This window comes from Diadema antillarum, unplaced genomic scaffold (genome assembly GCF_040938485.1).
Source record: "Diadema antillarum isolate AM-2024a unplaced genomic scaffold, OU_Dant_1.0 scf00000134, whole genome shotgun sequence".
In the NCBI taxonomy this organism is placed as follows: domain Eukaryota; kingdom Metazoa; phylum Echinodermata; class Echinoidea; order Diadematoida; family Diadematidae; genus Diadema; species Diadema antillarum.
Window position 1 is genome coordinate 1,340,454 of NW_027271023.1, and position 12,871 is coordinate 1,353,324.

The following is a 12,871-nucleotide window of genomic DNA, read 5'->3' on the forward strand; positions in this document are numbered from 1 at the left end:
GAATTCAACAAAACTTCATTTTTCATGAAAAGTACTCATTTCATCTAATGGTAATATAATTTCCCCTGCTTCTAAAAGAGGCAAGTCAAGTGCTCTTTCAATATGCTAAAGACGTGAAAGTACAATACATGTTGAGTTTTCTTCATATTTTCTTTTTATTGCTGTCCATTACGACATCACAAAGTGTAGTAGTCTCCTTATCCAGCAATGACAGCACCGAAGCTTCAAAAGCTCACGACTTTGGAATCGATTGTCCAATTTTCCTCAAACTTTCACTGATATGTTCTACAAATGCTGATACTTCCATCTGCATCTATAAGCGGATTATGGTTCTTTTAGAGTGTATGAGAGAGATTCACACATTAAAAGCCGTAACTAAAATCTTTGTCTTACTGCATCACTTCTACATTCTAAATTTGGTTTGCCTTCAGAAAACACACAACTATAAATGAGATAAAATAAAAAAGGGCTGTGGGTCATCATTGACGGACATGATCCTGGTCTTGTGTCATGAAATTTTTGAAGCATAACTTTTTGTCCACACACTGCCATATTGATCACTTGTGACCAAAACCATGACCAAAGTTTATTCTCTACACGCCACACCTTAAAATCAAGGGAGAATAAAGGCTCATGAGTAATGGCAAAATACACAAATACATCGAGCATCTGGCACCATTCCGAGGCAGAGACAACTAAAGCAGAATTCTATGGAATGTCACTGTCACTAAAAATGTATGGCAGTCTACTGTCACATAAGTGATGCGCTCCGTCGGAATGAGTCAAAAGTCGCAAAAAATGAAATCGTAGTTATGCCTATATGTGAATTCTACAGACTCTAAGCTTTACACTGATATGTAATACAACTCATTTCGATATCCCTATAGATCATAAAAACGAATATAAACTACGTTTATGATTTCAGTCCATTTTCTAAATAACGGAGAAAATCGCTCTCAAAGTTCAGGCTACGTTCAAGCTCACAACCTGTTTCTTTCACGGGACGAAACAATACAGCAGTCCTGCTTAGCGACGGCGTTTACGCTCCATCGCACGCACTACCGTATAAGGGGATAGCTTGGGTATGTAAGATAATTAACCAATCGCAGGACAGGTCTGTCATTAACGATTCTGACCAATACGGCAGCCCGAATGTAAACTTCGGCGCGTTTGTGTCCGTGCCGCTGCCGCCGCATGAATGAGTCGGTATGCGGTGTGTGTCGGCTGCGTTGTGGTTTGCCGCAAGTTTTTAACTCACAAACAATAGGAAACAGTAAAAAGAAAAAAAGGCATGCAATGCGTCTTGCGAGAAACGTCTTTTAGCGGGGGCGTTGATCGCTTCCATTCTCCTCCCATGTTGTTGACAATGGAAACTAAAGAGGATGCGTTTAGCAAGTACCAATACCTAAATAGAACCTGAAAACCTATTGTAGGCAGGCACGCAATGCGTCTTACGAGAAGCGTCTTGTAGCGAGGGCGTTCATCGCTTCCATTCTCCTCCGATGTTGTTGTCAATGGAGACTAAAGAGGATGTGTTTAGTATGCAAGTACCAATACCTAAATAAAACCTGAGAACCTATCGTAGGCGGGGGTTCAAAAGACAGCATCGGTAGAAAAAGTCAATGAAGTTAATTAATGATAGTCGTCTTTTGAGATCGTGTTCTTTGCGTGTACTAAAAACCCTCAAATTACGCACATGGTCGTAATGTTGCAGAGCATCAAAGACTGCTTTCGCGTCTGTTCTGCCGCAGCTGTATACAGCCGTAACATTCTGAATTCCCGCCATATTAGGCACATTTCCTTTATAGGCGTTGTGTGCCCAGTAATTATCGCTTATCACGCTTGCCAATGCTGCACATATTATACGTATCAGAAGCAAAGGTTGATGTAGGCTTGACAGCTTCACGTTGGGTTTACAATTATTGTATCATAAATATACTTCTTATTCTCAGTCACTTTTGTAATACCATAGCATATAAAAAACCATTAACTTGTAGCTTAAGCTGAATTTTTTTTAACATCACATTTGCAGTTACAATCTTTCTGCATTTGAGAAGTGGAGTATAGATAATAATACTGACAAATATTCGGAATTAATACTTAGGCCTTCTTCATTTCGTTTTGTATTCACAAACCTTATTAGAAAAAATGATTGTTTGATTACTTCGGGTAAAGGAACCACCGGCAATGACCGGAAAGGAACCGCATTTAATTTTCTTGTTAACGAACCTAAGCTAATAGTGAACCATATTTCATTGTGTGATTAACGAACCTTCAGAATAATCAATTGTATTACCCCCCCCCCTCCCCCAAGGGAAAAAAAACCAGTTCAATGTCATGCGTTGTCAATAGTGATAGAAGGCCCGTTTTTATTTCGTAGTGTGTCTCAGTACTCCTGTGCTTATTTTTAAGGGTGTGCCTCTCTCAATGATTGCGATTGATGTTCAACTATTTCTTTCATGCAAGCTTGAACAGGAAAAAGCTAAAATTCAGGCAAGGAGACAAGTTTTCTTCCATGAGATACAATCATTAAGACACACATCTATTCCCGAAAGTTGTGTGATTGCTTATGTGCTAAAGGATTGTGTCCATTACATGAATCAGGCACTATACAAAACGGTTGAAATCTACTGAAAGTCGAACTTCGTTTTTTTTTTTATTTCATTTCCATTTCAAGCGGGGATAGACTAGAAATTAGTTTGTCTATACTGGCAGGAGACATTACAGTTTTCCAGTACATGCTCCGCATTTAAACAGTCGCCATATTTTCGTGGTCAGAATCAGATAATGGACACATGATATATTATAAAAATACAAATACAAAGCAACAAATACGCCATATGTACAAACATTATGAACTTCAATGAATTAAACTTACCTGTGACATTCTGCATGAAAAACAAGCACGCCGATTAAATAATATTTTAATAGAATTAATAGAACACACAGCGATCATGCGTGGCAGATCAAATCAAGTTCAATTGGTGAGAAAGCTAAATGAAGTTAAAAAGTTGACTTCTTTTCGTTTCTCTTTCAATTCATGAAAACAGAATTACATTGTATATCTATTGAAGAGGATTGTCTCTGTTGCGAACGATCGCCATATATAGCACTGTTAGTCTTCTGCGCTAATCCGAATCCCTAAATACTTTAATTTTTGCTTGATAATGTAATGTAACTTTATAAAGGACTCGCAAATTAAAAGTTTCAAACCGTATACTAAAATATTAGTACACGGTGTATTTCAAAAAAAAAAAAAACATTTTGAATGCGTTGTGTATTACCATGTTAATAGCATCAATCTGCCTTTTATTTTACGTACTTAAAGCGCACAGAAACGTAACCAAACGTTACCAAATACAGTGAAATGCATTGTACGGCGTGGTACTATCATTAGAAGTATATCCCATTCCCTTTTTTTTTTTAAATTTGCTTGAAGCAGTCGTCAAACCATGTGTCATTTTCGTAGCGACATCACTTATGAATTAGAATGTATGAAGATAATCGTTACTCATTTATTTTGCGCTACTATTATAGCATTTACATTTTTCAACTTGTATTGACATGAAGTATTATGTTACTGTATGGTTACAATTTCGAATGTTGGTTTTGAATTCAAAAGACTGGTTTATTAATCGAACTATAAAGGTAATAGCTGTTTTGAAAGTAGTTCGATACAAGTTCAAAACGCAATCGAAGTCATCGTCATAGGGGGAACTGATAGCTCTAGAAAACTTGTTTAGGCTAGTAAAGATTGCCGTATGCAATCTTTGTAGAAATTTTTGACTTAGGCCATCTTTTGAGTATTTTGAGAAATTTTATAAAGAAATATTTGTTTTGATTATGTCAAGTATTAGTTTGAACTATGAGAATAAAAAGGCGCGGTTACCTTAACAATGTCGTAGGTCGATTAGACTTGATGGGTAAAGTGAATTCATGACTTGACCAATTTTTACTGAATTGATGATCTCTTCTGTAAACCATCAGTTATGTCTTGTACAAGTTATAGATGATACCTCTGTAATCGTAGTCAAAATTCTTTTGAGCGATGAGACGAAAACCAACAAACAAAATGCCGTGTATCATCGCTCGAGATTCCACCATTTGGCGTCACCCGACCAACAATAAGTGGCAAATCAAATGGAATGTTTTGTTGTGGGACAGCAGACTGTGTTACGATTTTTAAATGTTTTGAGCAATTGTTTAAAAAAAAAGAGAAAATGAGGCAAAGTTCAAGAAATTAGAAAAAAGCACGTAAATGCAGGCGATCATGTTTGATAATCAAAGTAAGAGATTACACTCGGCCGTGCGGATGTATATGATTGCCTTATTTACATGTCTGATTTCTGTAAACTATGTTATATTTAGATTTAAGTTCCCTTCCCTCCTTGATAAAAGTTGTGTTGGGTTTTCGCTATAGGCATTTATTAGGAAACGCTGTAAAAACGACAACAAATGCCTACTATACATCAAGAGATGACCTATACATACATGAAACAAAAATTCTGTACGTTCTGATATAATGCAACTGCTTGTTTGTTTGTTTGTTTGTTTGTTTTTAACTACCATGGTCTTTGTCGGGGGAAAGATGAAGAAAAGTAGTAGAGTGTATCACTCTCAAATCCGCATGATTGCGATAAGTGTGTATCCCCGCCCTTTCTATTCAGGTAAGCTTGGTATCCTATTATAAAAGCCTGCATGTGCCACGCAGAAGAACTGATTCCGCGATCACTTTTAACCTTTCATAAAATTCACGTTTTAAGATAGTAACGATAGCTTGTAGGAGATAGGGAAGTTAGCGTCCCTGACTGTGGTTCTGAACACAAAAGGGGACTGAAAAATTCTTTTACAAATTAGCAGACATAATGCCGATCCTCCAACACTGTTGCTCCATTCTGTCACTGATTCTGCTATCAATGGCGAAGAAAGAATACTGGTTGCGTGATTATCCACCCCTTGATAGCAGGAAGTTTACCTTTCATTGTTTAAGGCTTCGTTGATGCGGGGTTTACTCGGATACAAAGCGTGAACAGTGTCGTCCGAGTTCTTTCATTTGAAATTCCTCAGAATACGAAATTCAATGGGCAATTAGCGCTGCTACTTCGCAAAGCTGTTAGCCAAATTCTTTGCAGACCTCTCACATGTCAGCTACACGCAATACACGACAAACAGCTATCACTACAAACATTCTGATTAAAAAACAAAACAAAATGAAGAAGCACACTTTTGAGTAGCGACACAGCTTTCTGTCCCTTTCTCAAATAGGTCCTACTTCTAATAAATACACAGATGACAAGGGTGAGAATATCCTCCAAAGTGAACACGAGCTATTTGGGCATTAATAATGTTTGTCTTCCGATTTCTCTCCATGCCGTCACGGCCCAAACCATCATAAGAAATAGGGCAATAAGTTTTTTTTAACCAGGGAAATAATAGTACGTATTACATACATTTGGCGAATTATCACACGCATTGTCGACTTTATAAAAACGAGAATAACTGACAACTTAGGCCTTACTATATCTCCAGAGATGAACTTAAAACAGCAAGTCACATACCAGGGAACGAAAGTTATGATTATTTGAATGAATTCATTAATGAGGCCAATTAATAACCGTTGTAAGAGTACACACACGCATAAAGAGGTTTCAAGTTCGATATGTGATAATTGTATTAGCTCATAGATAAAGTATCATAAATTTTGCGTGATCGTTCGTTGAAATTAAGTTTTCAGCGCGATTTGTGCGTCACATCAATCGCCACTTCATGAAATGGAGTGCATGTATCAAACGAAACTCGCTGGTCATGCAATCGATAGCCTTGGTGGTCAGCTCACTATTATTGCGTAATTCTAAAGCCCTCGCCGCTTGGCCGCTGACGCCGCCGCGCGCACCATGCTTTGTTTTGTCTTTAATGGGGTCAAGAGCAATGACTAATTAGCATACACCCTGGCAACGGAGGCGGAGTCTCGATCAGGCAAGAACAATAGGTGCGAAACGCAACGCAATGGCGAGCGTTCGAAAAAAATGTAACCAAAAAAAATTGTCTAAGAAAAACTGTGATTTGGGACACTTGTACTATTTTTACACGCTGAAATTTTCTGTACAAACAGATAAAACATCAAGGAATCAAAATCCGTCATAAAAAAATTTCGACCCGAGCAGTGCTTCCCCTTCATTTTCGGCTCATTACGGGAAAACTCCCTGTGCAACTTATGACTCATTTTGTCGGAGCGCCACACATAAGTCCAAGTTATCAATGTCCCAATTCTCTCATGTAGAAACACACCGATGCATAGTTTCCTGGAAGAGCAGGTCACTTTGAAATGCTTGAACTTCAAATATCCAATGACACCTTGCACTGTCTTGCAGAGAGTCTTTTGTGTGTCTTTTATTTTTCATTTCTAAGACTTTAGGAATTTCATCAAGACCATCACCTCATGTTGACTTCAGGAAATGAAAAATGATAGAGCCTCCAGCACCATTTTCACACAGAGGCAATAAAAATCAGCAAAATCCAAATAGATATTTCAAGCCCAAAGATAAGAATCTGAGATCAAAAATAATATCATTGAAGATATACACTGTAAAGGATGATGATAATGATAATAATTATTATCATTATCACCTTCACAATTACTGTCATCATCATTTCATCTTCATCACTGCTATCATTGTTCTCAGTAATCACTTTCATTATCATCTTTACCACAATTGTCATCACTGTCCTCATCATCATCATCATCACCATCATCACTATCATCCTTACCATCAACATCATTATTATCATCATCACTATCATAATCATCACATCTACTATCGTCATTATCATCACTCTTGAAATACTGATGAACATGAACATGATGTTGATGATGCATTTCTTGAATCAGCGTCCAGTCATTTATTCCTGAATATGAAGTTTTCATATCTGGAACTGATAGAAAAGAATCCTCTAAAACTGAAAAAGTCTTACAGTATTGTACTCACCGACAAGTTAAAACTTGTGGCAGCTTCTACATCCACATGATGGGAGTGGTCGAAGAGAACGGGTACCGCCTGGAATGCATCCATGACGGGAACATCCACTGATTGGTTGCCAACTAGAGACCACGAAAGAAGACGAGCATTGAAAGGAATGCTTTCTAATTACAATATTTATGTCCACATGACATGCTGCCTTCTGTAGCTATTTAAAATTCATATATAAAAGTTTAATAGACATACCATACGCCATAGATACCTCCTATCCACAGCTTAAGCATGATTATCTACGGCTATCCCATCCAAATTATGATTGAAATCGATAATTTCCTTGCGATACACCTTCTTTCTTCTTGTATTGTCACTCTGTTCTTTGTCTTCCCGCTTTACCCTACTTTTTCCTTGTTCTTTTTGGAGCCACATAATAATGACCACACTTTGCATGCTAACCCTTTCTGTGCCAGGGACTTTGGACAGCATGCTGCAATGCTACGCAGAGACTGCAACCTCAAGCACCTTCTGATCGGGAGATTCTCCCGCCTGAAACCCCTAGCAAACGGGAGACTCCAACTTGGCTCGCACACATCACGAGCGCAAAGCGCGAAGTTCCTTGCGGCCAGGGTTCTAAAGTGGAAGCTCTAGGCTGGTAGGGTTCTAGATGCTCTCTCGTGCTATCTAAGGCTTATTTTTTAAGATACGATGACACTAAGTAAGAAATCATTTCAAACGGGAGACACAGAGCCTGGGCTGGAAAAATTAAATCTCAAGCGAAAGAACGGGAGATTTTGCAAAAATGGGCTTTTGGCGGGAGATCTCCCGTTGAAAACAGGAGAGTTGGAGTCTCTGTGCTATGGGGTTTTCGGTGCCAATCAACAATCACTCCAAGCAGAGAAAGGGGATAGGCCAAAACGATGAACATTCTGAGGGACCCATCTCGACTTTCTACAATTCAAGAAAGCTGTCTATTGATATTCATCTGAAGAGAAAAATACTCTTCAACCTCATGCCATTCCACATGAGATTCAAGATTCAAGATTCATTTGTTTTCATTTCCATAAAATAAACAGAGAAATTATACAACGTATTTAAGCAGAAGATATTTGTAATAACTGAAAAAACGTAAATTGACAAAATACATGCCAAAATGAGTAACAATGAGGAAAACAAGGTTGTATTTTTTTTTTAAAAGATATACGTACAAGTATACGTATGCATATAAAACAAGCAAATTAATGTGCATGGCGACTGCTCCCCCTTCGAGGTGCAGCATGGATCCGACTATAATACCATTATAGACTCTTCTAGATAAAGGTTGGACTAAAAAACTTTTCCACAAATATCACCTACTTGACTCGCCAGATGGCAATGACACATTATTTGGCTTTCACAGAAGAAAGTGCATTGATGCTATGACCCCCTTTGTCATGGCGACTGACTCACAAATCATATCCAATGTTTAAATTCTATTTACAGCAGCATCAATTGCAGATCTGTCACATGAAGTGGTCATGAAGTGGTACCCAAGCACATGATGATCACATGTCATTTGGAATGGTTCTGTTCAAGAACACGTCCATTGAGATCTGGGCCCTCATTTCATAAAAAAGGCTGGCACTACAATAGCAACTCTTGCGGCAATGACTACTATCATGGCAATGAAGATAAATCCTGCTTCTGGATTGGGTGTAGCTTTGGAAAGTTGCTATTTGAGCAAGAGTTGCCATACAAACTGTACTAACACCTTTTTTTTTTATTTTAATGGGACCTTGATGGCATTTGGCATAACACCAAAACTGCTCTAACCGACTAAAAATCACTCATTTAACCCGTTGAGGCAGGACTGATTTTGCTAAAACATGCATTTCCCATAGACACCAGCACAGAGTATTCTTGGGACTCGTCTGCAATGTGTTAATAAAATGCTGCTTCTGTCTAGCATGTTCATATTCTCCTTACCTTGGTTGGTGACTGTCAGCAGCAAGCTCTCCGATGGCAGCTCAGATTTCTCTATGACTAGCAGACTGCTGCCGGTACTGACGTTATTCTCTCCCAGGTTCCAATGGAACACAGCTTCCATCTGACCTGGATGTGTGCCTGAAGTACAATATTACCCCCATTGAGGACGAGCTGATCTTGCTATTTAACACGCATTTGATGATTTTCCATAGACACCTACCCGAGAACACCTGGGACTAATCTTCAAGGGATTAAAGATGGTTTTGTAGGGATTCCAAGGTAGACTTCCACAATTAGCTCAATCATACATCATACAATCCAACTTTGTCTATATTTTACTGGTGTATAACAATAAAAAATGCAAATATGCACTCATTCACACAAAAACACACATCTATCAGAGGTGGTCACCGCCATCATTCAAACATCTTAATCAAGGTTGTCGTTGTTTTTTTTTTTTTCAGGGGGGGGGGGGAGGTGGAGGATCCTGCAGAAATGGGGAAAGTCAGCAACTCTGCCAAAGCAGGGTTCGAAATTGGCGATGGTCCGCTGGCCATTGGCCACCCAAAATCATGTCGGACTAGCTAAAAATCATAAAATTCTGAAGTAACTAGTCCGTCTGGCTAGCCAAAATATTGCTTCAGTGTCAAAATTGATTCTAGGTAGTCCGCCTGGCTAGTTACAAAAAAAGTTAAGTGCGACCCCTGCAAAGGAGACTATGATAGGATGTTATATTGTGCAAATCATTCACATTAATGGGGGCATGAGTAAGATAAGATGTATTCAAGGTACCTTTAGTATAGTCTATTCACCTAGCCGAGGGCATCTGGACTGTTTCAAAGGTACAATTAAAGTGTGGGTAATTACACTATTAATTCCTGAACAAAGATAACGTGTATTATTTACTTTATAAAATGATGAAACAGATCATTGATGTTTGATAAATCACCCTCGTCGCAAGTAAAAAAAAAAACAAACAACAACAACAATGCAAGCTCCCTCAGTTACACTTGCGAAGTGAAAATGCTTTAATAGACCAGCCATTTAACATTTTTAATGATCAGTCATACGCAAAGTTATGTAATAGGCAAAATAAATGCCTGGTCACGTGTACACTCTCAACAAATCATCTGATTAGGATCTGCTCCATAATTTTCAAAAACACATCCATTTTACCCTCACCACAGTAGGGATGAACTTATGCTCTGATGTAGGCATGTTTTCAGGATTTCAAATCTATTACTGATTTCATTCATTCCACTTTTTAAAATCAAATTCACAATTTCAATCTTAACACAAGGCTAGCAAGTTTACATATTTTAATGCATATCAAATTTAAAACAAAAAAAAACATTGAATGTATTGGAGAAAAGAAATCCAAATGCTAGAGCACCTTGACATCTCACACATTTTTTAAAACTTTGCTTCATTAAGTGTTGTCCATAAGGGCAATTCCACGGTAACTGACGTTACGCGTAAGGATTTTCATGAAATTGTTTACGTTGTAGTTTTGTGAATGAAAGCACCTGGGGCTTGCAATTAGCATTGATGAATGAGTTCATGAGAATGAAGAAATAGGTGGAAAATTTTTCTCTCAAACTGCATTTCTTATCAGATAGCAAGTGAAAATGTGTCGGTAACTGACGTTACGGAAAAAGGACATGGAAAATTATGGTATAGATGTAAATGGAAATATCTCATGTCCCTGACTTCTAGCCTTTATGTGTTCAATATGGCAATACACCTAGGTTCTTAGGAACAGGTGTGCAAAATAATGTGCACCCTAGATATTTCCTTTTAGCACCATGCCAATTTCAGTGAAGGCATGACGATAACTGACGTTACGTAACTGACGTTACCCTTACATTTGCCATAGGGTTTACACACGCAAAATCATGATTGGGAATAGTTTTGTGATATTTCATAATTCTGACCTTTCAGAATGATTTGTTTGATATGGAATCATATCTTGGTTCGTCAATTATGAATACATAAATGAAATGAAACATTAGTCCATTTTCTTTGTGTTTTATGAAAACTTAAAGGTAAACATGTCAGTAACTGACGTTACACATGCTTTTGCTATGGGGCTTACAGAGAACTAATTTATTTAACAGGTTAGCATACTGCTGCAGTATACCAGTAACAATCCCAGGCAATTACTTAGCAACAAATTAAAAAAAAAATCTAAAGACACAAATGGGGTGGGGCCCTTAGGGGGCAACCCCCCCCCCCCCCCATGCCATAGCACAGTTGGGCAAAAATAATGTAAATGCACCAGAGGATATTTCTTGACATTTGTCTTAAGATTGAATGCTTATTCAACAGTTATGATTACACAGAGCCATTTAAGATTCAGCAGTTCCAAGTATAAATATATTGACATAATTAAGGGTTTTTTCTTAATGAACAGAAGAGTATCTAGAGTGCCCCACCCATAAGACCGTGCAGTACTACACAAAACACGGATATTTTTGTGTGTGAAAAAAAAAATATCTTTAAGGTAATGGGGAAAAACACATATCAACTCATAAATATGCATTAATATGTATGAAATCTACTGTGATATATTTCTTCTTCTTTTCTGTATTTTACCCCTTCTCCTTCAAGGCATTGTTAGGGCCATAAATAACAAAAAAATATGATCTCCATCATCAATTGATTAAAATAAAAAGTGTTGCACTTTTGATATTTCTCTGTGAAGAAGAAACGTTATGCTTTTATGGTCAAAAGAGCATTATTAGTTTATTCCTTACTTGAAGTAATATAACTGTTTTTCTTTTCCTTTTCAATGATATATCAAGGCTTGCAAATACATCCCAGATACCAAGAAATAGGACTTTGCAACGAAAGAAATCTAAGATCAATATAAACAAATCTTCCTGTTCATAATTATCATGTATTACAAAATGTCCCTGCACGAATGAAACAAAGTAATCAACAAATATGAACATTTTTTTTTTTTAACGTAGAATCACCTCTCACTTTGAGCAACATCAGTGTTAAATGTTTGGCAACATCAGTGTTAAGTTTCAAACAGTAACGAGTACATGCCTTATGTACCATAATACAAGATGTGCCACATTAACTAAACCACACATTTAAGTGCAAGCGAAGAATATCTGTTTGTGCATTTGCCCTGAGGTAGAAACTTCACTAAGCTTCCAGAAAAAAAGAAAAATGTTAGCAAAAGCACTCATTAGTAAAGGTTATAAAACTGTTGGTATACAGCTGTACACAAGCTTTTGTATAGAAAAGGTGGTTACCATGCAACCACGTCATTGATTAGGCCTGCAAACTTTGGTAGCTTTATCATCCGGTAGGACTGGGAATGTACTGTATGGTAATTTGAGTGCATATATTGCATGTGGTAAACCTAAACTTCCAGATGATTTAACCTTATACTTGTGCTGAATCAAAAATCAAACGCTCAAGCCCCCTCCCCCTCCAAAAAAAAACAGATAATTATGATAAATAAATAAATATAAAAATAAATATAAAATAAAATGAAAAAAAAAAAATGTATCCATGGACATACCATGGTGATGACATCATTCCCTATCAAAGGGATTGCTGCTCTTTGTTGATAACCTTTGACTTCCCAGATGTATTGAAATGGCCTAAAGTCAAAAAATTTGCCTCAGTTATAATTACTGTCATGGTAACTGACGTTACATACTCGTGTATGATGTTTCGGTAACTGACGTTACACATTTTGAAGTGTTCATTTTGACTCTCCAGTATGCCAAGTATCCTTATTTCTGGTATTAAAAGGAAGGCATATGGGCATACATTAGAAATCCCAAGTTACATCATACAGCTCACTTTCTTTGATGAATAAAGTTAAAGATTCTTTGTTTTTGGTAACTGACGTTACACCCATCATTGTCAAACTAATTAAAAGTTTTTATCAAATTCTTTAAAGGAATCAGCTT

General features: G+C 37.4%; 1 protein-coding gene across 1 annotated transcript in view; it reads right to left on the minus strand.

The window, feature by feature from the left end:
• Positions 1 to 12,871, minus strand: part of LOC139720827 (polycystin-1-like protein 1) — a 101,413-nt gene that overhangs the window by 81,851 nt on the left and 6,691 nt on the right. The window contains exons 4-5 of the mRNA XM_071632164.1: positions 8,937 to 9,074; positions 6,987 to 7,099 (exon numbers count right to left, since the gene is read on the minus strand). Coding sequence (XP_071488265.1) covers positions 6,987 to 7,099; positions 8,937 to 9,074 — 251 coding nt within the window. The remainder of the gene's footprint in view (positions 1 to 6,986; positions 7,100 to 8,936; positions 9,075 to 12,871) is intronic.